This window comes from Miniopterus schreibersii (assembly GCF_964146895.1).
Source record: "Miniopterus schreibersii genome assembly, chromosome: 7".
Taxonomy (NCBI): domain Eukaryota; kingdom Metazoa; phylum Chordata; class Mammalia; order Chiroptera; family Miniopteridae; genus Miniopterus; species Miniopterus schreibersii.
In genome coordinates this window covers 25,450,214-25,477,044 of record NC_138108.1, presented here as the reverse complement: position 1 = coordinate 25,477,044, position 26,831 = coordinate 25,450,214, and the positions used below count along the sequence as shown (strand labels likewise).

General features: G+C 37.4%; 2 protein-coding genes across 3 annotated transcripts in view; one reads left to right on the top strand and one right to left on the bottom strand.

The window, feature by feature from the left end:
- Positions 1–2,950: 2,950 nt before the first annotated feature.
- Positions 2,951–11,266, top strand: MARS2 (methionyl-tRNA synthetase 2, mitochondrial; the record flags this gene model as incomplete). The annotated part of the gene is made up of 2 exons (XM_081142147.1): positions 2,951–5,967; positions 9,027–11,266. The coding sequence occupies one exon, from the start codon at positions 2,951–2,953 to the stop codon at positions 4,790–4,792; it is 1,842 nt and encodes a 613-aa protein (XP_080998273.1). The 3' UTR covers positions 4,793–5,967; positions 9,027–11,266.
- Positions 11,267–14,148: 2,882 nt separating this feature from the next.
- BOLL (boule homolog, RNA binding protein) overlaps positions 14,149–26,831 on the bottom strand; it is a gene marked incomplete at both ends in the record, with an annotated part of 54,619 nt that continues 41,936 nt past the window's right edge. The window contains one exon of one of the 2 annotated variants that reach the window (XM_081142145.1): positions 14,149–14,307. In XM_081142145.1, the coding sequence (XP_080998271.1) occupies positions 14,149–14,307 (159 nt within the window). Of the gene's footprint in view, positions 14,308–23,224; positions 23,249–26,831 lie in introns of those variants that run through there. The other variant, XM_081142146.1, reaches the window with a different exon arrangement.

Here is a 26,831-nt window from a genome sequence, read left to right as displayed (position 1 = left end):
AGAATCAAATAATCAAATGAAAAAAACTCAAGGAGGAGTCTGAAGTTGGCAAGTAACATCAGTTTATATTTTCCATGAGTCACTAAGGCTGCTTTGAGGAAGACGGTCTGCAGGGGAGCAAGAATGGAGGGAGGCCAGTCAGTGAGGAGAAAAATGCAGACGTCTAGTTCATAGCTGATGACTGAACTTCCACTCTTTAATGTGAAGAGACTAGATACTATTTGGTACATGATATTTGCAAAATATCAACCAATAAAGGAACAGTACCAAGAATATATAAAGAACTCCTGCAAATGAAGAAAAATACAAGCCAATAGAAAAGTAGACACAAAATATATATAGGTACTTCACAGGCAAAGAAACATATATAGTTAATAAAAATATGGAGAGATGCCTCAACTTCACTTCTATTAAAGGAAATGCAAATCAAGACCACAGTGAGATAACATTTTATTGTCATAAAATATACATAATATAAAAGTTACCATTTTAAAGTGTACCATTCAGGCATTAAGTATACTCACAATATTGTACAATGGTCATCACTATCTAGCTCCAGAACTTTTCATCGCCCTAAGAGGAAAACCCATATCCTTTAAGCATTCACTCTCCCAACTTTGTCCCACATCATGGTAACCACTAATCTTTCTGTCTCTATGCATTTGTCTATTCTTGACATTTCATACAAATGGAATCTACAGTATGTGGTCTTGTGTGTCTGGTTTCCTTCATTTAGCATAATGTTTTAAAGGTTTATCTATGTGGTGGTATTAGTACTCTGTTCCTTTTTATGGCTGAATAATATTCCATTGTATGGCTACACCACATTTGATTATCTAGTCATCAGGTGAAAGACATGTGGGTTGTTTCCACCTTTTGGCTATTGTGAATATTGTTTCTATGAACATTAGCGAGATAGTATTTTATACTTGTTTGGCAAAAAAATTAAGTAGTAGTGTTGGAGAGGCCTCTTTAATGGTACGTTGCTGATGGGGATGTAAGTTTGTTCAGCCATGTTGGAAAACAACTTGGTATTATCTTTCAAAATCGAACATTCACATCCCCTATGATCCAGCAATATCACCCCTAGATATATATGCAAGATAAACGTTAGCATGTAAGTCCCAGGAAATATATATGAGAACGTTACTAACAGGAAAAACCTGAACCACTCAAATGTGCATCAACAGCCATTTGTTTCAAGGAGCTCTGCTACAAAGGGAAGGAAAGAAATGGAGCAGCAGTGGTTGAGAATTTTTTTCTTCTTAAGATAGGAAAAAAAAGTATGTTTGTATGCTGAAGAATAGATTCCATGCAACGTGAGGGAACAGGGAGGAGGGGGGCCGAGTTGTTGGAGAACCTGATTTCTCTGACACTTAGCCTGGATTTGTTGCCTAGTTCTGGAGGGTGTACATACCCTCCAGTTCAAAGTTTTACCTATCCTTCATTTGCCCTTCTTAAACTGCTGGGTCACATGGAGGACATCAGCTAAATACCCAAAGGATATCTGTTGTGCTTATCTATAATTTGATGGTCCGCTTTATACGTCACCACAGAAATCAGATCCAGCTTACTGTATGCCTCCATTCATGAATTATTACAAGGCCGTCAAAATGAATTAACTAGAGTTACAGGCAAAAGCATGGATGATCTTAGTAACAAAATGCTCAGTAAAAGAGGCAAGTTGAAGACTACATGTAGCATGATATCCTCTTAAAAATGTTTAAATACAAGCGAAATGAAACAGTATGTTGCTTAGACATACTACATATGTGATAACATGAGTGAGAAGAAAAAAAGTACAGAATTGGGCAATGATTACCTCCGGGAGAACAGGAAGCCCAGGAGAAAGGAACACACTAAGTCCCTGGTAATGGAGTTCAGCGGTTCTCAAACTTCGCGTGCCTCGGAATCACCTGGAGAGCTCATTAACGCCCCCTGGCGGCCGGGTCCCCCAGGCTGACTCGGCACTGGGTGGGGCAGGGCAAGAATATGCGCCTCAGCGGGTGGGGGGCTGCTCCAGCTGCTCTTCCGGGCCGTGCGGGGGAACCACTTCCAGGACTTAGGTCGAGACGTGGGCTCACAGGTGTTCTATTCCATTTTATTACGAAATGGCTATGGTAATTAAATGAAAAAAGAAAAAAAAGACGGCTAGTCATAGACCAAAGGTGAGAGCATGTCATAAAACAAGGATTAATATTAATCCAATTCTGGGCTCCTGAAACATCCCCTCCAGTAAAGCTAGAGTTCCGTTAATAAGAGCAAACTTGAAAAAACTGCTCCAAGAACAACTCCAAGGCCATTTTAAAAGAAAATTACTAACTACTTTGGGAAATAAACTGGAAGAGTTACAAGTCCTTCTGCGCACAGTGACTACACAGTCCATCCCACCTCTCTGGCTCTAAATAATCTCTGGCTAAGGCTTGACACACTACAAATCTACCTTTTTTGTTCATTCAACAAACCCTGAGCGTGTGAAGATTTCCCTTCCTTTTCCAGTCCTCGCCCTTCCCTCCGGCCCCTCCCCCTCCCCCCCGGACGTGCCCACGAGGGCCCGAGACTAAACTGAGGAGCTGCGGGGCCCACGCAGAGGCGCCCCCCGCGCCGGCCGCCGACGGCGGAGACGCCCGAACGCAAAGTCCCCGCCCACGAGCAGCTCGGCCGTGAGAGGAAAACAGATCCGTAAATTTAAAACTTCCACCCAAGGCAGGGCATACAGGAAGTTACACAAAGATACAGCTTTGCCCGCTTTCACAGCCCCCCGAGCCCAGGTCCTCTAGGGCTTAGAGGAACCAGCGACAGCCCCGCACGCCGCCGGGACTCGCGGCGGAAAGCTCCGCGGTCCGAGAGGGCGGAAGGAGCAGGCGCGGGCGCGGGCGCAGGCGCGGGACGGGCGGCGGCGGGCGGGGCCGGCGCTCGGAGCCGGAAGCAGCGGCTGGGCCGGCTGCGCATGCGCCCGTCCCACGCGCTCTCTGAACGCCCCCTCCGCCGGTGGGGCCCTCTCGGCGTCATGCTGCGGCTTCCCGCCGAGCGGCTGCTGGGACGCTCCTGGGCGAGCGGGCTGCCGCTCCTGGAGGCCTCGAGCCCGCGTCTCTACAGTTCCGGCTCTCTCGGTGCCCGCGACGGAGCTCGCGAAGCGCGCGCCTACTTCACCACACCCATTTTCTATGTGAACGCGGCGCCGCACATCGGGCACCTGTACTCGGCGCTGCTGGCGGACGCTCTGTGCCGCCACCGTCGCCTCCAAGCTCCCGGCGCCGGCGCCACGCGGTTCTCCACCGGCACCGACGAGCACGGCCTGAAGATTCAGCAGGCAGCCGCCGCTGCGGGCCTGGCCCCGCGCGAGCTGTGCGACCGAGTCTCGGCCCAGTTCCAGCAGCTTTTCCGGGACTCGGGAATCTCCTCCACCGACTTCCTCCGCACCACCGAGGCCCGGCACCGGGCGGCGGTGCAGCACTTCTGGGGCGCGCTGAAGGCGCGGGGTCTGCTGTACAAGGGGCTCTACGAAGGCTGGTACTGCGCCTCTGACGAGTGCTTCCTGCCTGAGACCAAGGTCAGCCGGCAGCCCGGCCCGTCGGGGGAGCCCTGCCCTGTATCTGTCGAGAGCGGGCACCCCGTCTCCTGGACCAAGGAAGAAAACTACATTTTCAGGCTTTCCCAGTTCCGGGAGCCGCTCCAGCGGTGGCTGCGGGACAACCCGCAGGTGATCACCCCCGAGCCTTTCCAGCACGCTGTCCTTCAGTGGCTGGAGGAGGAGCTGCCGGACCTGTCAGTCTCTCGCAGGAGTAGCCACTTGCACTGGGGCATTCCAGTGCCCGGGGACGATTCGCAGACCATCTACGTATGGCTGGATGCCTTGGTCAACTACCTTACTGTAATTGGCTACCCGAATGCTGAGTTCAAGTTATGGTGGCCGACCACCTCTCATATCATAGGCAAGGACATTCTCAAGTTCCATGCTATTTATTGGCCTGCTCTCCTCTTAGGGGCAGGCATGAGCCCACCAAACCGCATCTATGTCCATTCTCACTGGACAGTCTGTGGCCAAAAGATGTCTAAGAGCTTGGGCAACGTCGTGGATCCCAGAACTTGCCTTGAACGCTACACTGTGGATGGCTTCCGCTACTTTCTCCTCCGTCAGGGTGTCCCCAACTGGGACTGTGATTACTATGATGAAAAGGTGGTTAAGTTGCTAGACTCTGAGCTGGCAGATGCTTTGGGAGGTCTCCTGAACCGATGCACTGCCAATAGGATAAACCCTTCTGGCACCTACCCAGCCTTCTGCACTACTTGCTTTCCCAGTGAGCCAGGGTTGGCGGGGCCATCAGTTCGTGCCCAGGCAGAGGACTATGCTCTGGTGAGTGCAGTGGCCACTTTGCCCAAGCAGGTAGCAGACCACTATGCTAACTTTCAGATCTATAAGGCTCTGGAGGCAGTGTCCAGCTGTGTCCGACAAACTAATGGCTTTGTCCAAAGGCATACACCATGGAAATTGAACTGGGAGAGCCCAGTGGATGCTCCCTGGCTGGGTACTGTGCTTCATGTGGCCTTGGAATGCTTGAGAGTCTTTGGAACTTTGCTCCAGCCTGTCACCCCAAGCCTAGCTGACAAGCTGCTGTCCAGGTTGGGGGTTTCTGCCACAGAGAGGGGCCTTGGAGAGCTCAATTTCTTGCCTCGATTCTATGGACATCCTTGCCCTTTTGAAGGGAGGAGTCTGGGACCTGAAACTGGGCTCTTGTTTCCACGATTGGACCAGTCCAGGGCCTGGCTGGTGAAAGCTCATAGGACCTAGAAACTCATTCTTATGGTTTATGACTTGTGGTAAAAAAGCAAATATGTTATTTTATTTTGCATTTTCAGGAAAGTTATATTAATGTTTTCTAAAATGTTGCATCAAATGAGCACATTAAGTGATGTCCCTGTGAAGAGGTTAAAAACCTTTCAGATGCCCACCTCTGTGTCCATTAACTACTGTCCTTTGTCTCTAAGACGTCTCTGGGGAAAGATGGTTAAGAGACAACTTTGCTGATACTATTCCTTCTTATTGTACCTCCTAAACCAGTTAGGTTATTTGCCCAGACTACCTCTATTGCCTTGTTTTCCATTGGTCTAGCCTCTGCTGGCAAATTAAGAGTGGGGATTGGAGGCCCCCTACCTTTTAGCCCTACTTTGTTACATATGTTGGGTCTCATTTCTTACAACCATGACTCCCTATACTTTGTTAATTAATATTAATAGTCTAGTAGTTGTGCTTTGTAATATTACACTTCAACCAGTAGATGGCTCTAGTCTCACATGTTGAATTACTGAGCATTGAGGTTTCAGAATCTTTAGAATTTTGCCGAATTTAAAGAAAAATTTTATTGCTTTAAAATGAGTGATAACTGCAACCACTGCTGTTTTACAGAAAGCAATAAAAAAAGATCAGAATCCTCAGTTTTCTTCAGACTACTGAAAAAGGACATTTACTCTAAATGTTTTGTAAGCTAATAAATAAATGTATCCATTAAGTTTGTTTGGACTATCTATGATAAATTCTAAAGCTCTCTTGAGGTACTTGGTATGTTAAAATTTTAAACTTTAATAACAGATTTAGAGGTATGATTAAAAAAATCTATAAATGGTTCAAAAGGGCAGTGTTTTCTTTATATTAGTCTCAATTTTGTTATTCACATACATAATTTGTCTTCCATTTATTTTCATCAGTCAGGATCTATAATACAATAAATTGTAGAATAGTTATAAATGTTAATACATTTACTTTTAAGTGTTTTTACTGATTATTTCTTTTGCTCTTTTAAGTTGTAATTAAAGTTTAGGAGTTCATAAGTACCTTATTCAGATATGTACTGTTGCATTTGTTGAAGGTGATGGTGAAGGGAGGAATGATCAGTGCTCCAAGAATCTCAAACTGGATTTAGGGATCTCTCCAAGGCTCCATAGGAACATCACAAAGAAGATGTTAAGGTATTAATTTATATAATGACTACACAGTAAGCCAGCATTGTATCTGATAGGTGATTGACTGGACAGCTAGGCCAAAGTTTAAAATGAGAACCTGCCTTGAAATATCCATTCTAAGCATAGTAGCAAGTAGAGAGGGCTCACTATGAAGTAAACTATTAGGCTGCTAGTCCCCCAGACTTAATTTATATGCTATTTGGCTCCAGTTTCCATTAAGAGGTTTCTGTTTGCTTGGAAACACTGCTTAAAACATAATGCTGGAAGGCATTCTAAAAGTGGAATGACTGTTTCTACAAATGTTCCTTCAGACCCTCCTTATTCGTTACACTGGAATCCTGGGCTTTCTATATGACATATTCCAGTTACCTGCTGGGATTATTAGGGCAGATTACTGGGGCCTAGGATTGAGAATACCCTGGATGGAGCAGAGTGGTGAAAGACATGGGATGTGTTTATATGGGTGATGGAAAATAGACTTGGGAAACCAGTGGAATGATAACCTCTGCCTTTGCAGTGCCCTTTAAGCAGTCTTACAGTTCCTGTCATGAATGGAGAGAGTGTCTTCCACTTGACTGAGCTTTCCTATGGCCTAGTGTTGGTCAGTACACTGGACCTTTGCTTGCTGGGTGTTAATGGAGTTCCTTTTGTGCAGTCTGTCATTTGTGCAGGCATTTAACTGGCTACCAGAATATTTGTGGTACTGGAGGGCACAAGGAAATAGGGGATTATAAGAGGAGAAGGCATAATTATTACAGAAGATAAGTTATTTTGAATGAAAAACTGGTAAGTTGGATCTGGCCTATTCTGTGGTGATACGGAAGATGAACCAGTTTGATTCTCTCTGTAGGAGGTAAAGCAGATATCCTTTAGGTACTGGATGTATTCAGTTTGACCCAGCACTTTAAGAATGGTGAGTGGAGGATAGGTAAAACTCAAAACTGGAGGGCATGCACTCCTGAGAGAGGGCATCCTAACCACTTTTGGGAGATGATAAACTTGTAGGCATCTAAGAATCCCCCTACGCCAGAACTGTTAACACCTTATCTGGCATCTTTGGATCCCTTTACCAGAAAGGTTTCTCTCAAATACTACTATTGAAACTCTCAAGTTTTCATTTTAGGTTATTCTTGGAGACAGTGTTGCAGAAGGTTATGATAGAGCACTGATCAGGTATTCATAGAGTGTCCATTACAGTAATAACAAGCTGTCAACTCAGTAGACTACAGTTCTATTTATGAAGTCATGCAAGAAGTTGTGAGCAACGCACCGTGTATGTCAAGAGGCATCATTCTATATTAGAGGGCTGTTCCACAAGTGAACTCATAGATCAGGCATCTCTGAAGTCAGATGACCTGTGGCTGTATGGAGGTCAAGAATAGGCAGGAACAAGAAATAAATATAATCTGATTTCACTGAAATCTGTTATTCTGGAAGTAGGCCTCATTATTTTTCTAAGGACCTGTGTGACTGTAGGGGCCAAGAGCTTGATAAATTGACTATTAAGTTGATTGCTGAAGTACTCAAGAAGGCCTAGGCTGAAACATGGGCCCTGGGGCACAGGCCAATTTTTAAATTTTTTTTGTAGTTGTACTTGTGATAGGGACATAGTTCTTTAGATTTGGGAAGTTCTAAAACCAAAATAAAGTCTAGTTGGTCAGGTGTGGGGCTCCAACTAGGATAACTTATAAAGTAACTTGGGCAGCATGTGGCAGTACCAAGCATTCAGCAGATTCCTCCTTGGGCATTATGGTAGGGATGGTTTCCCAGAACTCTGCCTGACCCCTAGTGATTATAGTTGCATTGTTGGCCTGCATTAGTGCAACACTGAGTTATGGGGGAGCCATGCCTCTTCACTAAGATTTCGTCCATAAAGTTGCTGTATGATAATCTATAACTGCCTCCTGGAGGCAATGCCTCCATAGTTCTACCAGATACAGAACCGTTACTGTGTGCCCGGCCGGGAGTGGCTCAGTGGTTGAGCATCGACCTAGGATCCAGGAGATTGTGGTTTGATTCCTGGTCAGGGCACATGCCCAGCTGCAGGCTCGATTCCCAGTCGGGGGTGTGCAGGAGGCAGCCAATCAATGATGACTCATCATTGATGTTTCTCTCTCTTCCTCTCCCTTCCTCTCTCTGAAATCAATAAAGATATATTAAAAATAAAAAACAAATATAAAACTGTTATTGTTGGTGAGATATGGGGTACTATAAACCTTGGTAGATCCTCGCTCTCTTTTGCCAGAGTGAATATCAGAGGACCTAAAAGGGTGTCGACATATGGACAGCAATGTGTCTATTTTTGCAGCAAAGGTTTACTAGTTCGTAGAGCTTAAGGGGAGCTACGGGACAGGTTAGGGTAACCAAGAGCACAGGTTACAGGGATCAGTTCTAGAATAAAGCCTTTGAGTCCCTTGCAAAACTAAGACAGTATCAAATATGTCATCTCAGTATAACACAGCTAGTCCTGCCCCTTTCTCTAACAGGAACTTGGGGATAGGATTGGTTAGCTTTTATCAATAGTAACACACCAAATTTGAAGGTTAATATTGCTGGAAGGGCCAGAACAGTAACAACCAAGTTAATAAAGGTTATTTAGTAGGGATTTTAACTTCTCAAGAAGAGTGTCTTATTCTTTTCTGAGACAAAGGAAAAAAGCAGCCCAGCCTAAGCTTTCCTCTATAGCACTAACCCATTTGGAGGTGAAATTGGCTCTTCCTTCATGTTCAGGTAGTCCTGGATTACCCAGTATAGATCCTCTGAATTAAGGAAACTAATAGGAATCACCGACCACATTTAAAATACCTGCTTAAGATTATATTACATCAATCAGTTTTTACTTATATTTTCATGATGAGGAAAGGGAATTGGGAAGAGCTGTCCACTAAGAAGATCCTTCAATGCCTTGATGACTAGAAATAATATAGTCTGTGCCTCTTCCCACGAATTGCTATTGGGAGGTTCAGCTGTATTTGAATCTTTACCAAAGTAAGGTGAGGCTACAGTATAGAAGTTCCATCCTTGGCTGTGAACTGAGTTTAACCTCCATTTGGTTTATGACACAGTTTAACTCACCATGGATTTTAAAGTACATGACCCTTCCTCACTTACGAACAAGATGATATAAAAGATGTCAGGATGTTTCAGGAAACCAAGTGTGCCATCTGCAAGAAGAAAATTATAGCTCCAAGGAGAGATGAGCCCTGCCTTCAAGTCATTAAGGATTTGGGATGAAATGTCTGCAGGAGGCCTGGAAGATTCACTGGGTAAACTGGAGGGGACAGATTTAGGAATAACTATGGAAATGGATGATGCCACCTTTCTTAGTGTATGGTATGGTGAAAATGGTACTGACCTTATGCTATACCACTCCTAAGGCTATGCCTTGTGCATGTACCCGCATTAGTTGACAATCACTGATTTGTAACTTTAACATGACGACAAACCTTCAAAAACTAATTTATGATTGTTATAGACTGGAACCATAGTTCTATCTCTTAATTCAACACATTCAATAAAAATATGACCAATTACATTTTTTCTTGATTAAAATTTTTTAAGAGAACTTTTTAAAAAAGTTGTATCTTTATTGATTTCAGAGAGAGGAAAGGAGAGGGAGAGAGAGAGATAGAAACATCAGTGATGAGAGAGTCATTGATGGGCTGCTTCCTGCATGCCCCCAACTGGGGATTGAGCCTGCAACCCGGGCATGTGCCCTGACCAGGAATCGAACCCTGATCGCCTGGATCCTGGGTGAACCCTCAACTGCTGAGCCACGCCCAGCCGGGCTTGATTAAAATTTTTAAAAAAGGTACTATCTTTTACTTTGGAACATGTTAAATAAGATAGTTTCAGTACTTTGGCTTCCTTTGAACTAGTCTAGAAGTGTCTATTGGTTAAAAAGCTATAAATATTAAAAAATATAAAGTTAACAAGCATGTTACACACTTTAGGTTAATCATTAAAATACCAACAGAATGTCTTTTTTTCAAGTCATATGAAATGTTAAAACAATCCAACAGAAGACATGAGAAAAAAAGGGCAAGGAAAAGTAAGAAATTTGGTAAGAGAAAACCCATAATATGGCAGAAATAAATACAAATATATCAGTAATTGTAATAAAACATCCTAAGATGAACCTCTGTCAAAAGACAGCAGTGTTCAAGCTTAAATTTGAAAAGCTGTATGTAGTTAAAAGGTATATACTTAAACGTAAGAAGATATGACATGAAGAAACAGGCATATATTAACCAAAGGAAAGCTGGTATAATATTAATAGTAGACAATCTATATTGAAGGGAAAATCATTACTAATGATAAAGTGAGACAATATAAAAGGAATAAAAGAATTATGAACTTGTATGATCTAATAACAGCTTCAAAATGTAAAGAGCTAACGCTAAAATTGAAAATGACAAGAAGTGTTTAAGTCTGTAAAAAAAACAAAAAAACCCAACAAAAAACTGCCTTTCATGAATTCAGAAACCATGCAATGAGGAAGTAAAAATAGCTTACACTGGATATTAGCACTTCAGTCTTCAGTGCTCACTACCAAGCGAATCACTGCTAAGTGTGAAAAACAATAACAATTTTATAGCAGGCAATGTTTTGTGACTAAAACTTGGTCTTTTTCCATGCATGCCTCTGTGACAATAACAAATTGCTTTTTGAATAGAAATGTCAGCAAATACACTACCCCTTCAGTAAACCCTCTCTATAGATTAAAAAGGGAGAAGCTCCTGTCCATAGTTTTGCCATTTTTAAAAACTGTTGGTTCAGTAATAAGCAAAGGTGAAGGGAGAGAATCAAAAGTTCTATGTTCCTTATTTGTGTTCTCTCATTTATTTTTCCCATTAATTCTGTATTCTTTCTGTTTAACGTGAAAACGTGAGGCACAGAGAAATTAAGTAACTTGGCTAAGGTTAAACAGCTTCTAAAACAGGAGAGCCTAGACTCAAACTTGTCTCAATGCCAGAGCTTCAGCACCATCCTTGTCACCAAAACCACAATCCATCAGTGAGTATATATACTGAAGGCACTGTACTGTGGGGAGGAGGGAGTAGTATAACAGATCCAAAGACCTGAAGATGAAAAGTCTAAATAAGAATCCTTAATTGAAATCTATCAATGATTGTTTCAAAATGAAGAATTAGTTCTTGAAAGCTAGCTTATGAAACATGACAGCCAAAATAGAAACTTAGAAAAAATTCTTACCTTTATCATAAAATATGATATATTTCTCTTTTGCTTTCAATAGTTTCCTTTATTAGTCTAAACCTGCTTATGTGTCCTGGTGTAAATTTAAAAAAATTTTAATAACACTATAGTCTCTATTTTTATTTTTCCTTAAGATTATTTTGTTTCCGATTTTCAGAACAGTGTTCCTAATCTTGACTCCAACAGTTCTCTAAGTGAAAGTATATTATATTCATGAAACTAAGTATTTTGAAACAACATTTTACTAATAGATACTTAAAGTACACATTTATCTCTATACATGAAAACATCAATATTCAAAAGTTTTATTTGAATTAACTATTTTAGTAACAAGGCCAGAGAATTTTATTAGAGGTTACAAACACTGAAACTTTTTCATTTCATACATACAGTTTTAATACAAATGAACTTACTAAAAGACTCAGCTATTTACTAACAGTTTAAGTTCTGTGAATTTACTGAACATTTATTACTGTATTCTTATGACATCTTTCCTAACAAGCCTGCAGAAACCAGATTAAATGCCTTTGACTCCAGTTATTACCAAAGCATATACCACCCCGTTAGCTAAAATGATACATACTGGATAATTCCTGCTAAAATATAATCTCATATATGACGATCAAAACATATTCTAACTTCCCCAAATTAGAGACTTTATTATAAATTGCGTAAAGAATACTCTGTCATATTTTACATGTTTTATGAAATGTAGCTATTATGTTGGACATGGGGTACACCTTGATGAAGTGCGATAAAACGTATGCTTATATAAAACTTAGCTATCATCTGTATTGTATTTTTTAAAATGTATCAAAAGGTATTAAGTTCTTGCTAACTTGGAAGGCCAAGAACACTTATATCTTTATGTTTTAAATGATTTCACCAAAAGTCTTTAAATTCAGGCTACACAGTTCTATAGTTAGCAAGGCACAAAGGGCACTTTTCCAGTATTTTTTGCACTGCAGACTATGACTCGTTAATAGAATCACACTGATGTATGTATTATAAATAATATATGGTATTTTTTGATTACCTTCAAAAGTCACTAAGTAAATGACTTTATGAAGACTTTCATAAAGCAAAGAATCTTCAATCCTGGTAAACTGAAATTACTGCACTAACTTTATATTTAAAATTCTATGAAACTTATTTTATGGAAACTCCCTACATTTTTAGAAAACAAAACTTTTTATTTCTGAGTTTAGTTTTATTTATAACTCATTACTGGAATGCATTTAAATAAATCAAGTTACAACATGTAAGAAGCCTATTTTGGTGGTATAGAAGAAAGTTGTAAGTACTAAAATAAAATGAAGTATTGAAAATATGTATAGTTAATTGTATAAAAGCTGATGGTTGGATTTTCACACCATTTTAGGATTTGGAAGGAGTATTTTTTGCTAAATATAAAGGAAATATTTTTGACATTCATTATAACACTGTCTGACTTAGTATAAAAAATAGTAATCAGTCTTCAAACTATAAAGTTTTTTCTTATTAAAATGTCCACATTAAGTCAACCTCTAGAAAGTAGTTAATTCATAACAAATTTTTAATAAAACATTTTTGGATGTAACTGATGTCATTAAATTAGTTTTCTAGCCTAAGGAGAGTATATAGCACTTCCTTTTTCCATAATTCATGGAGACCATCTAAAAGTGGAGCTATCAGTTCTGGGGCACAAAAACCAGTATAAATGTATAACTGTGTGTACCTAAGTGTAAAAATTTGAAAGTCAACCTGATCTCAGACAGAAAAACAAAGGAAAAATGGTGAAAACTTATTGCTTAACATGGAGAGTAGTGAGAAGGGCATTAGCCAAATCCAACCAAGTTATCAAAACTCATCATTGATATGTTTGCAGAGGTAGATGTTTTTAAAACATCCAATATGTGCAGGTAGGTAAGTCTGAACTCAAAAGTTTTAAACAAGTCATTCTCTAAAGACAGACACATAGCTAGGGCACAGGCATAAAAATCTATTGGTAAACATAGGATTGTTGCTGAGTTTTTCATTTTTCCTTTTGCATAGACATTAGGATATTAAATGTATTATTTTAATTGAAAACTGTTCTCACAAATAGTTGGATTTAACCTGAATAAAATAATCTCACAAACTAAGACCTGAATGGAAGATAAAAAGGAATACTGACAATGTCACTGTGTTAAGGGGAGAAATATGTGTTGAACCTGACATGATGTATGCAGTGAATGCTTATACTCGCTAAGATGCTATAAGAACCCTATACTTCTTGCATGAATGACAAAAGAGGGCCACAAATAGATACGGAGATATCTTTAAGTATACTTAAGAATAGTGTGAACTTTGTGCATAGTAATTTGTATAAAATAAATGGTCATAATATGACAGATTTCCATATATTATATATACAAATTATTTTTAAATGTATTAATATCTGTCAAAATTTCTAATGTAAACCTACAGTTTATAAAAAACATTTAATATGGGTAAATATACATTAACCTAAATACAGTGAAACCAAAATGATGTAGAAGCTAGAATCTTTTATATATTATGTTTTTAAAAATTTTCTACATTACAACAAATGGCCTGTTGCTATGTATATTCTGTATATGCCATGGCTATGTCTACATATATGAAAAATTTGGAATAAAACTGAAAAATGCAAACACTAAAGATGTTTTTAAGTGGTTGTTTTTTACATTATCATGTTGATGAAATAGATGACAACTGAATTTTTCAAACTTTACCAAGATATTTGTTTTACAGATATCCTTTGTTCTATTTGTTACTTAGTGTGTGTGAAGTAGTAAAGGAAACCACGATTTTATCCTACACCTCCAATGTTCTGCCTACTAAGATTTAATTCCCTTAAAAAAGCAAAAATATTCAACCTTAACCACATCCAAAACCCTCATATTTGTTACCAGACCACACATAGGGCTAGTTGTTTTGTATTATTGGATAAAATAGTTATCCCAGACTCTACTTAACAGAATCAACAGAGGAAGGTGGAATAAGAATTGCACCCTCTGCTCTGAGGTCTTTTCTAGGAAGGAAGTGTGGGCTTCGAGAATATCGAGGTTTCAGATCTACGGATGAAGATTGAGAAAAGCGTCTTCTCACAGAATGCAACCTTGGTTCCTATTAAGAGATTTAAAGAAAATCAGGGTTTTAATGCATTTTAAATGGCTCTTATTTTATAATTACTTAAGGGAAGGATTTTAAGAATAACGTTAATTGGGCCTGGATTTTGAGGAGACAAGGAATGCTTTAGGAGATCCTATTAGGAAGAGTAGGTTACCTTATAACCTGCTGCTGGATAGGCAGGCATTCTAGGGCTATAAAAAGACTCACTAAAAATAGCCATATCTATTTCTCAATTATTAGGTTATAATCTTTGATAAAGATTTGTTAAAAAGATTTATATACTTAGTGACATACAAAATTAGAGTCAGATCCTATGGTTGAGAAAGCAACCATCCAGAGAAAATCAGGGAATTATTAATAAACTTTCACGTGAACAGAGTAATATTTTATCCTAGTGTTAAGTAAAACATCCAATGAACAGACTCTGTTCCAACAAGTGATTTTTATTCAACACACTGCTGAGGATAAAGATTACTGGAGATAATGCCTTGCTCAAGACACTCAAATAGGAAAATTTCAGCAAAGGCATCTATAATGACTAATGCCTACTTCAGAGCATCAGTGTTTAGCCAGATTCTTTTGCCTGAAAATCTCATCATTTGCCCTGCCAACATTCATTATTTGAGTTTGAATGTTGTTGTTCAAGAAAAATGCAAGCATCATGGAGCCTGAGTTTATTTCACAAAGTTGAATAGAACTTGAAAGAAGTATGTAGGCCAAATCAATTACCCAGCCTGAAAATGACAACAGAAATCTAATACCAAGTGTTCCAGTAGTTCTAAAAACTAGCAACCAAAATTAAGGGAAATTAACTAAAATGTCTAAGATAAAAAGCAAAATTTCTCTAAAGAGGGATGTTTGATAACATACCATTGTACCTTCCATGACTTGGGAACATTTGGCACTCTGTTGATCTACCAAGACTCTGAGCATGCCTATTTAACAACTTGCCAATGCCAGAATAGGTAACTATCAGGAATAATTAATAAAAACAATGGGTAATTTTTTATGGACCATGAGACTTTGATGCTTCTATGGTTAAAAATGTTTTAAATAGTGCAATTACACAGAGCTTATTCATATCACTTCATGATACTTTGTGAAGTTACAAAACTTCTAACCAGAAAAGAAACATTTATGAATTATTGTAAAATAAAGATAATTATCAAAATGAGTGCTGTGAGAAAATTCACTCCAATGAAATCAGGCTATCTTTAACCTTAGGCACTGTTGCAATTTTTGAGCTAAGGAGACTTCAGTAGGCAATTCTGTTAATGATCCCCACTTATCTTAAAACCACATGCATTTTGTCAGTATAAAAAGTGGCATGAGTTTGGTACTTGTCATTAGGATGTTTAAAAAAACACCCTAAATTACAATAACCCTTTCCCCAAATAGCAAACTCTTCATGGAGGGTTTATACAAAGACTGATAAATACCTATATTGCAGTTATTAGCAAGAAGAATGAAAAGAAAGAAGAAAAGCAACCAAAGCTTCATTTGTTCTTCTTGGTGGGCTTTATGCTTTCAAAAATGTGGAAATGTGCCATGTTCCCCAAATATAAAGAGTAGATGGCTCCACCTATCGCTATCTTTTGCTATCAGAGGGATTAATGTTTTTCTGGATAATTTAGAAGGCCTTTCTTAACTTGTCTTCCTTCTTATATTTCCCAGAATAATGAGTTTTATAACACTTTTAAAGAAAATTTTTGATTACTAATCTAAACTAAATTCTAGAATAATTCTATTTCCACTATTTTGGTCAGGAAACTGTTCATACTTAGGTTACTTGATAAAAGCATGATTAAACAGTTTCATGTTTATCACAATTTGTTTATTTTAGAATTAAAATAATTTCTGATCCAAACTCAGATGATTAAGGGATTAGGATAGACATTTTATTTGTGTCTAAGATTTAATTTGTCTAAGATTTAATTTTAGTGATCCAACAAAAGATAACTCATGGATGAGACAAAAATTATTTCTGAAAGTATTGTGTTTTTTAAGGATCTTCCCCTCTCACACTCCCCACTACCCAGAATCACTTGCCTCCTCACAGGTGACAATTTATTATTAATTAGAAGTTTTGGGTCCTACCACTTAATATTTATGTCATCTTGGGCAATTCTCTTAACTTTTCTAAGTCTCATTTCTCTTATAAAAAGTTGCCTGATTATCTCACAAAAATATTAAGTGGATAAAATGATAATGTATGTGAAGTTATCATAAATTTTAAGGTGCTATATAAATATAAGGTGTTATTCTGGCCATGGAATAATATAGTAAGCAAAAACGCGATTCTAAGTATGATTTTTATAATAGATTGTCATCAATATCAACAAAGTTAATATAGCTTTTATAAGGAATATTATCATGGACTTTAAACAATCTTCAATAACTTAACCAAAACTTCTCTTTAGAACTACCTAGTAAGTACATAGCAAATTTAGTTACACAGGGTTATCAATATTTTAAAACTAATATCTTAATATTATTTACAGTTATAGGCTCTAGTTCTTAAGTTATATGATTCTATGATTTCATGTTTATAACAGGGAAACAGTTTTATTCCTAAACACAATTCTATTTATATAGCTGTATCAGTGGCTAAACCAGAAACCATAAAGTTTCCAGGGTTAAAGTAATAGAAGAGTTCAGGCCTATCTCTTATGGCATAATACCTTTCAGACTGTATTTTTGGATCCCAGTATAATGTTACATTCATTCTGTAATATATTAATAGGGTAACCTACATTCCAATTTCCCTGTGACAGTGTAGGTTTCTGCCTATTGTATTATTATTAGTGTTTCATTTTTGAAAAATAGTCTTTGAATAGAATGATTTTACAGGTTTGTTAATATGATAAACTTCTTTGTTGTTCAATAGTTCGTATTTCAAAAGTAATTTTAATTATTTTTGGTGACTCCTTTCACTCTCAAGTGTCCTGATTTGAATGGTAAATGTATCATTTCTGCAAACAAGAACTTGGGAGCACAGATCAGCAAAGTAAAGAACTTTCTGACTACTACAAGGAGCAGAAGTAAAAGCAGAACTTGCTATGATTGATAAACATGAAAGGAATTTGTCTATAGGTAAGTAGCCTTGATTTCTATAAAGAAAATCATATCTAGTCTGTCTGCTGTTCATCAGTGAAGGTGGAAGTGAGATTCAAGAAATATGTATTGGAGAACAAGGATTCCTAACTCTGGATCCAAATACTCGTATTTCAGAGAAGGTTAAGCTCATATTTATACTGGAACTTGGCAAGTCTCTGAAAATGGAATTACCTCTGAGAAAAGATGTAGTTACATTCTTACACACAACCCTATTCAGACATATTCTAATACAAGCTTGTCTTACTATAATTGAACAAATTGTACTTTATTAACGATACAAGATTCTTTTGGAACTGCATGATCTGAGATTAAATCATGTTAGTAAAAACTATATTCTTAATCTAGAGTGTATGAAGATGTTTGGTTTGAAGGATGTTTAACAGAGTAGATGAACTAGATGATTTCTATGAAGAAATGATCTTTAGAATAAATTTTGGATATTTTCCCAAATAATTCAATATTTAGAAGAAAGTAAGGAAAGCTGAATTCTCTGTAATGGCTATGCAAAATTTAATCAAAGGTGACAATGGGTTAAAAAGTTATTTTCAAGAAGCAAGCAAACAGACTGAGTGAATTGTATAGTGTTAGGTTTATATTTTAAATCAGAGTTAGAATCTTTATAAGAAGTTTTTAACTTCAAAAAAATACAAATCTGCTAAAGTACAACACAAAATGTCTCAATTCATTATTACCTAGGGTCGTACCTATGAAACCTTTTGAGGAAACAGAATAGCTTTTTGAAATCAAGATAAGAGAAAGATGTAAAAAAAGATGTGTATTAACTAATATATCCTTTCTAGTTGCATCTGATTTTTAGAAATTAGACAAAAAGGTAACTATTTGCTTAATCATCATCTTTTAAAATTTCCATTTGTAATACTTGTATAAAGCAAAAGAAATTGAGGATTAATAGGATATAACATTCCATGTTCAAGCAAAAGCTATTCTGGTTCTCTTTTTTCCATTCTTCCAAAATGCTCACTCTGTTATTATTCGAACCAGTGCGAATGAAATGGAGCTTTGAAAGAGTACCAATGGGTTCAGAAAGGGAAGGACAGAAGCTGTGAAAACCAAGAATGACACTCTCTTAAGTATGAATCAGCTGCTTTTAAGTTGGATTCCTTAAACTAAAAATATCTTTCCCATTATGCTGTTGGAAATTCTACCAAATTGGATTAAGTATTTGGGTTAGTAGGCATGCTCTTTAACACTATTCTTAAGTGAAGCTGAGGCACAGAAAGATCCTTTTCTCTCTTTTGCTTTTATTCCCAAAATCTAGAATTCAAGTTAGTATTATTAGATTATATACTTAGTCCAACAGAGACATCTTTTGTGAGAATACACTGTGAATTTAAGTATCGCTGGTAATATGGTTGGAATTGGGCAAAACTCCTCCAAAATTAAGTGTGCTTGATTGCATTTCTTTTTTTCTCTCTTCAGTTTAGAGCCGTATTTGAAAATGAAAGCAGAGATGACAGCACTTAAGTACTGGCTACATAGTCAACATCCTTAAGCCTATCATTTTCAGTCAAAGTTAACTGAATTGGGTGGATATGGAAAGACTCAAGGGCTCTAAAAATCTGGAGAAATTCTATCCAAAATAGAAAATAGAGGACGTCAGAATGCTAATAGCCAGAAGAGGGGAAGCCAGATAAAGAGAAGTCTTTCTCATTGTCAGTATACTCAGGGATATTTTTGTTTTTTAATTGATTAAAACAACAAGGATATGTATGGTACTTGGAAAACAAATTGGAAAGGAGATATACTTTCCAGATTGAAAAAGGACAACTGGTAGGCTTAGGGAATTCATGGGATGGGAAGAATAGCTTGATTTTTAGCTTGGAATTTTCCAAAGGGAAAACTTTTTAAAGCACTGAAACCTATCAAAGACAAAGATGGCAAAAAGCTTGTTGATGGTAACTAATGGGAAGAAATAAATGCTAAAAACTTTGAGACATTTACTTTGAAGGCTTTATACTTTGGAGCAGAAACTTGACTTTCCTTACAAATCAAAATAATAACACAAAGACTACTATCTTCTGACAAGTGTTATTTTCCCCAGAAAAGAAAAACTATCACAAATTTATTTTATCTTCTCTATTCCACGAAGGGAGGAAATGAAGAAAAAGTAAGAATCTAATCAAGGGGCTTTCTTATTAGAAATTCTCTCTTTAGGTGTAAGGGCATACTAGAATCTTGTAGGTATATCCCAAAGAAATGTGAGGTTCTAGGGCCCCCAAATTTTGTCTGACGAGGAACAAAAACCAATACGTAAAAGGGCTGAAGAGAGGAAGCAGGGAAGGGCTTTAGTCCCTAAGGGCAGAGAGGCAGCTTCTCACCCTCCTGTTTACCAAAGGAAAGAAATATACCAAGATGTTCACCTTTAGAGAAATACTAAGTAACAATATCCTGTGGGCACACACCTTGATAGAAATGCAAAACTGAGGTTAACATACTGGCCTAAGGCAATTATGCACCAAAATATTGGTAAATAATCAAGTATTGGCTTCTTGTAACTAAGAAATACGTATCAAAATGAGGAAAAGTGACAAAATCAATAGATGGAAAATTTTTAATTACGTTTTAAAAATAAATCAGATGTGAATATGATATCACCACTCACTATCCTAAGTAAAATGTCTTAAAGACTATTTGGCCTGTTACTATGTATCTTCATTCACTTAAATATAATCATGCTTAACATTATATTAGTTGGTACTGTCTTAAGCAGCAGCCTAAAAAGAATGATAAAACTAGAAATCCTTAATCTGTAGTTTACTGGTTTGAAATTGATGCCTGCTATTTTATATTTGCAGATCCTTACAGGTCAGAAAGTAGGTAACATCAAGATAACCTTGAAACTATACAGAAACTGAAGAAGGGTTATGTCACATGGAAAGGAGAAGTAAAAATAATGACAGTGTGAAATAAAACAAGTCATCTTGGATGGCACTTGGTTTCTGAGAAGAACCAGGAGAATGCAGACAATATTAGCAAATTTATGTATTGCATAAACAAAGAGACAGAAACACAGAGCAGGTCTGACAAATAGCAATAACTGTAGTTGCTAATCAGAAAGTGGTACTCAACATAAAAGGGCAAAAGTGGGTAACATTTTTAGGAATTTATGCACAGGAATAAAAACACTGAATAGAGTTGAAACAGTACCAATTATGACTATTATATCCATCCTTTGGGTAAAATCTTGCCCTTTTCCTCTTTTAAGTCTATACATATTTAGAATAAATTTTAGTCAAAGTATAGGGCTGGGGCCAGCAATTTATTTTATAACAATAGGGCATGTTGAAGCATGATATCAAAGTTGGTTAGTATGCCCTCCTAATGTCTTTCCTAGTCTTTTAATTCTATATTTTAATACTATCCAAGCACTACCTCTGGGAAAGATACAAAGAATTTTTGGCACCAATTTATTACTTTATAGTTAAATATAGCATAAATCCAGGAAACACACTCCTACATATGGGAGTTATATATAAATTTGTTTGAAAATATTGTACTGCCGTTATTGGCAGACATTTATAAAGCAATGTTATAAACTAAATCGCACCTCTTTTTCTAAACCATCTTTCTGAAATCAGCTGACAGAGGAAGTTAAAGTCTTAATATTCCAAGATCCTTTATCTTTTGATGTGCTACCATCTTTCTATCTCTGACTGTATCAGAGACTTTGGGAAACAGGTTGCAAAACTATTACCTAACACAAAGTGAATTTCAGATGTCTTTAGGTTTGCCTTCCAAAATGACTACTAAGGAAGTAAAAACTTACTTTACAAATTATCTATAGAAGATATATAACAACAACAACAAAAAAACAGGCTTTACTTACTATATGTAAGGAGAATTTTCATCCTTCTAATCTATATGTTTTAAAAAAAAACATGTTTGGGCTATCAAGCTATGCCATGAAGGTTGATAATGTTCTCTATATATTAAGATTGACAATAATTCCAGTTTTGACTAGCTTCTCAAAGTAAAACTAAATTCTAAGAAAGTGTGTATATATAAATAATGTATATGTGTATATATGTAATATATGTATGTATGCATATAATTTATATATGTATATATGTGTATACATACAATCTATATACTTTTGTGGAAGAAACACATTTGGTCATCAGTTATTATCCAAGCCCATTATCTAATAATGCATCACTAATTTTTATTAATAGTCCAGGATTTGTTTAGCATTGTGTTTAACATTTTGAAAATTAAAAAATTAACTTTTTTTGCTCTCAGGATAGTGCTATTAAAAGAAGATCTATAACATCAGTGACTAATAATTTTTACTTACAAAACAAAACTTTTGAAATTTCATTGTGGAATTTATTAGTCTACTTACATTTAAAAATGAGAATAATTAATGTACATGGGATCCTTACATGCTAGTATATGTTCATATGGCCTACTGGGCTCATGAAACAACTTGACTGCAAACATGTTCATTATAGTTTTAAAAGAAACACCCTATTTGACTCACCAGGAAAACCTGGGGTCTCTGTCCTATTATTTCTGCTGCTGCTGCTGCTGAGCATGGAAGACATTTAGGGATGGAACAGGAGAGGGAAGAGATAGATTTATTAAGGTAATACCAATATTTATGGATATCCCCCTTCTGTTCTAAAATTAGGAAGTCAGTAAAAGAACTGCAAATGAATGTAAGGATTTTTTTTTATACTACTACAGAAATTTTAATAACACTGTGATTTGCTCTGTAACTTTTAAACAACAGCTTTTCCTCCCTGCCTATTTCCCAATTTTATAATAAGACTTGGTTTTAGAATCAGAATTTAAAGTTTTCCTTTGGTGTAAGAATAGTTTTGCTTTTTACAAAAACAGTTAATTGTCCTTTAAGAATTAATAAGATATATAACTGAATATATTGGTAACATTTAAGAAGAAAAGGTCAAAAGATTAAAGCACTCAAAGAACAATAAAATACAGTGGAATATTAGCCAGTGTTATGGGATCATGTCAGAGGTGAGCCCTTCTTTTATCAAGATAATTCTATTAGGTGATCCATATTATATAAAATTTGATACCAAATGGCTTATGTTATAGGAAGCCTGAAGCATTATCTCCAATATTAGAGAAAACATGTAATATAATAATAATCACATGAAAACGGATCATGTTGATGGTATTTCTAATATTTGGAAAATGTTATCAAAAAGTATAAATACTATGCAAATCTTGAAAACCATGGCAGAGCAAAATTAAAGAGTAGTAGTAACAAAAAAATAAAAAAGTTAGACAAAAGCATATTAAGTGACAAAATAGCAAAGCAGAACTGAATCATTAAGATTAAATATATGACATGCTAAAAAGCATTAAAGTATTAAAAATTCTATTACATTTAGATATGACTCTTATCCTAAATGTTAAAATAGATAGCAACAAATATGAAATATAACTTCTAAAAGGTTGAGAAGAAATAACACAAAGCAGAGAAAATGAAAGACACCTCACTATTCTCATTGTGGTTATTATTTATGGAATGGATAAAACATGTAGAAAATGTCACGACAGTTAGATTAACACATTAAAAAAACCAACATGTCACATTTACCTAAATAATTTTGTAGAACAGCTGAAAAAGCAAATTTCATCAAATTTAGACAGTTTATAGTGGAATAAATAAGTTGGCGAGGTATAACTAACCCTAAGTTTCACAATGGGCAGCTTCTAGCCGGTTGGTTGAAGTTGGATCTCGGCCACACAAGGATCATTGGACAAGAAATCAGCTGAGCTGGACTAGAGCTGCCCATTTGTCTTAATAATGAATGCTCCACACTGTCTGTTAAGAAAGAGAAATAAAATATAGATCAGAAAAACTGCATGAGAAGCAATAAGTATGTTGGAGTAGATGAGTATAGGACATCAGTGAACATTTAGTGAACACCTGCAGAACATGTGATACCAATTCTATTAGTGTGTTATGAAGTGAGAGGCTAGAGATTAGGAGGGGGCCAGAACTCAGCAAAGTCTTGCTCACTGCTGAGAGCTTACAGTCTATTTTATTTATCTAGTATGTTTATTAAAGTTGGGGACAGTGAAACAAGGAAGAAGGGCTTAGGATAAAAGCAGCAACAGGAGAGAGCCTAGTCAGGGCTGCTTTGGCTCACTGAGAAGTCAGAGAAAAGGGGGCCTTGGAGACAGGTTCAGGGGCTTAGCCTGGAACGAGCTGCCACTGCCCATTGCCCTGCTGGTTGGAAGTCTTGTGGGGTTCTTTAGAGTTTAGGAGATGTACGCCTATTGGGGAAAAAGAGGGGGAAGGGAAAGGTGCAGACCTGCTCCCTGCAGGGAAAGCACACCCCAGAACCTTTGTTTTGAGGGTTTTTAAAGTCTGGGAGGTTAGGGGAGGATCTCAATAGAATATTCAGTTTTATGCTGATGTACCAAAATGAGATTTATTCCCTTAACTTCATTTGTCCTTGGCCGGCAATTGGCACTAATTGGATTTCTGCTCTCTGTCTCCCTGAGTTGAGTGATTTAAGCTATTTAGCCTCTGGTTGGGGAGGAGAAGTCTAAACTATTTACTCTTAAGTGTCCTTGGTTAGAGAAGATAGGATTTTCCAATTTCCTAGATGGCTATGAACTGCTTGGCCATTGAACTGTTTCCCTATGCTATTCATCAGGTCTTACTGGCCTGTCTCATTCTCCCCTCAGAGACTTCCATCCCTGAAATCTTCTAGGGGCGATGAGAAAGGGTGATCCATCTTCCGTAACTGCTCCCTGCTGACAGGAGCTGTGGTCCCAGCGTACAAGGTATGGAAGTCTCTCCCTGCCTGATCTAAGGGAGACAAGGGAATGGGATTTGAGACTGCAACAGAGAGGCTGTCAGCTGATTCTTCCAAAGTAGGGGTAGGCCAGAATCCCAAAGCATCATCATCTTATTACGGAATTGTTGTATCATTGCAGAAGCAAAGTTGGTAATTGCTTCATATTTCATTGACTCAATTATGTAGGACTGAAAATAAGTCAGTTCAGTTAAATTGTTAAGTCTCATTTCATGCAAATCAAAACTACAATGAGATACCGCCTTACACCTGTTAAGAGTGGCTATTATCAAGACAAGCAATGAGTGTTGGAGAGGTTGTGGAAAAAAGGGAACCCTCCTTCACTGCTTGTGGGAATGTAGACTGATACAACCACTATGGAAAGCAGTCTAGCGATTCCTCAAAAAATTAAGAATAGAGCTATCATATGCCCCAGCAATCCCTCTCCTGGGTATACACCCAAAAAGCTTGAAAACCTGTATTTGCAAAGACATATGCACCCCTATGTTCACTGCAGCATTATTCACAGTGGCCAAGACATGGAAACAGCCAAAGTGTCCTGCAATAGAGGACTGGATAAAGAAAATGTGGTACATGTACACAATGGAATACTACTCAGCCATGAGAAAGGATGCCATTTACAACAACATGGACAGACCTTGACAATATTATGCTAAGTGAAATAAGTCAGTTAGAAAGGTTGAGAACCATATGATTTCACTCATGTGGGATATAAAACTGAAACTCGTGGACACAAACAGCAGTGTGATGGTTGCCAGAGGGAAGGGGTGGGGATTAAGGGGTAAAAGGGGTCTTAATATATGGGGACAGGAGAAGATATGACTTTGGGTGGTGGGCACACAGAGCAATATACAGATCTTGTAACATAGAAACCCACACCTGAAACCTATATGTTCATATTGACCATTACCACCACAATAAATAAATAAATAAAAAAAGTCTCATTTCAGGAGGCCATGATGCAGATGGGCTCCTAAAGTGAGACCTATATTGTGTAAACAAGCAATCAGGTATTTAATAAGAGGTATGCCTATGAAAACAGAAAGAAAAACAAAGATTAATGATCACAGCAAATTATAAACCAGTTTCTTTTTCCAATTTCTTACACTCTAACTTCTCACTGGAAACAGAGAACAAGAAAAATATGGTGCATATTTCTTAGTCCTATTTATCATTAACTAGAAAGTCCTGCTCAATTTTGAAAAGTCCAAGTAGTAACTTTACAAAAGTGATCATTTGAATTACTTGTCTATAAACTAGAAAACCTGAATTTATTTAACTTTATTGTTGAAAATATTACAGATGTCCCTTTTCCCTGTTGACCCCTTCCACCTCGCCCCCTCGCCTTCACCACACTATTATCTGTGTCCATGGGTTATGCATATATGCATAGGAATTCTTTGGTTAATCTCTACCCACCCCCACCCCCCCAGCTTCCCTCTAAGATTCGTCAGCTTGTTCCATGCTTGTGTATCACTGAATCTATTTTGTTCATCAGTCAGTTTCTGAGTCTGTAAAGATGTCGAGAAGAATTTTAGATGCAAGGCTCAAAGTTTCTTTTGCTGGAATAAAAGCAAGCAGTGACAATCTGATAGATCCTCCTTATCTGCAGTTTAAATATCTCTGGTGATGTAAATTCTGCATGGTTTACATAACACCAGTTACTATTTGCAAGTACAAAACTTGGGGGGGCAGGGACAGACAATTTTTAGTTTTCAATAATTCCAAGTCAAAGGATGGGAGAAAAATGAAACATTAGTTTGGAAGAAAACTAGAAAAATTCAGGATCAAGTTCAGATTGTAGGTGAAAAATAAAACTTTAGTATCTAATATAGACAATTGTGCGTTATAGATTCTATTTAAAAATTTTTTTTGATTGATTTTAGAGAAAGAAAAGGAGGGAGAGATATTTGTTTTACTTATTTATGCATTTATTGGTTGCTCCTTGTATGTGACCTGACTAGGGATCAAACCCACAATCTTGGTGTATCGGGATGATGCTCTATCCAACTGAGCTATGTGGCCAGGGCTAGGTTCTATTGAAACAGTTTTCCCCCTAAAATCACCCTTATTTTAACCAAAGATAGTCAAATCAAAACTATTTACCACATTAGTCCAATTTCCATTTGGCGTTATTATTTGCATAAACACAAGAATAGTAATTGATCATATAGGCTCTCTTAAACCTGCTTTGCTGGAATCTCATAAGGAACCTCCAGATTGAGCTTTAATTAGCCCCTCAGGGCAAAGAAACCAAGCCAAAAGTTGTCATCAGGCTTTGCCTACAATACCTATAGATTTGGGTGAATTCCTCAAGTTCTCGAGGTTCCCAAAAATGTCTTGATGTTCTTTCTTTGCCATCTCCTAGGAAAGCAATCTTCATTCCTTACCTGAGAAGACTGCCATGGACCATGTGAATAAGCAAGGTACCAGGCCATCTCCCAGGGGCTTTTTACTGGCTTCCAAAGCCAACCTTAATTCATTACTTAAAGCTTTTGGTGACACCCAGAGTCCAGGCATGTCTCTCTGCTTACAATCTACCTTAGACAATCTCTTTTCTACAGTTAGAGTATAAATGTT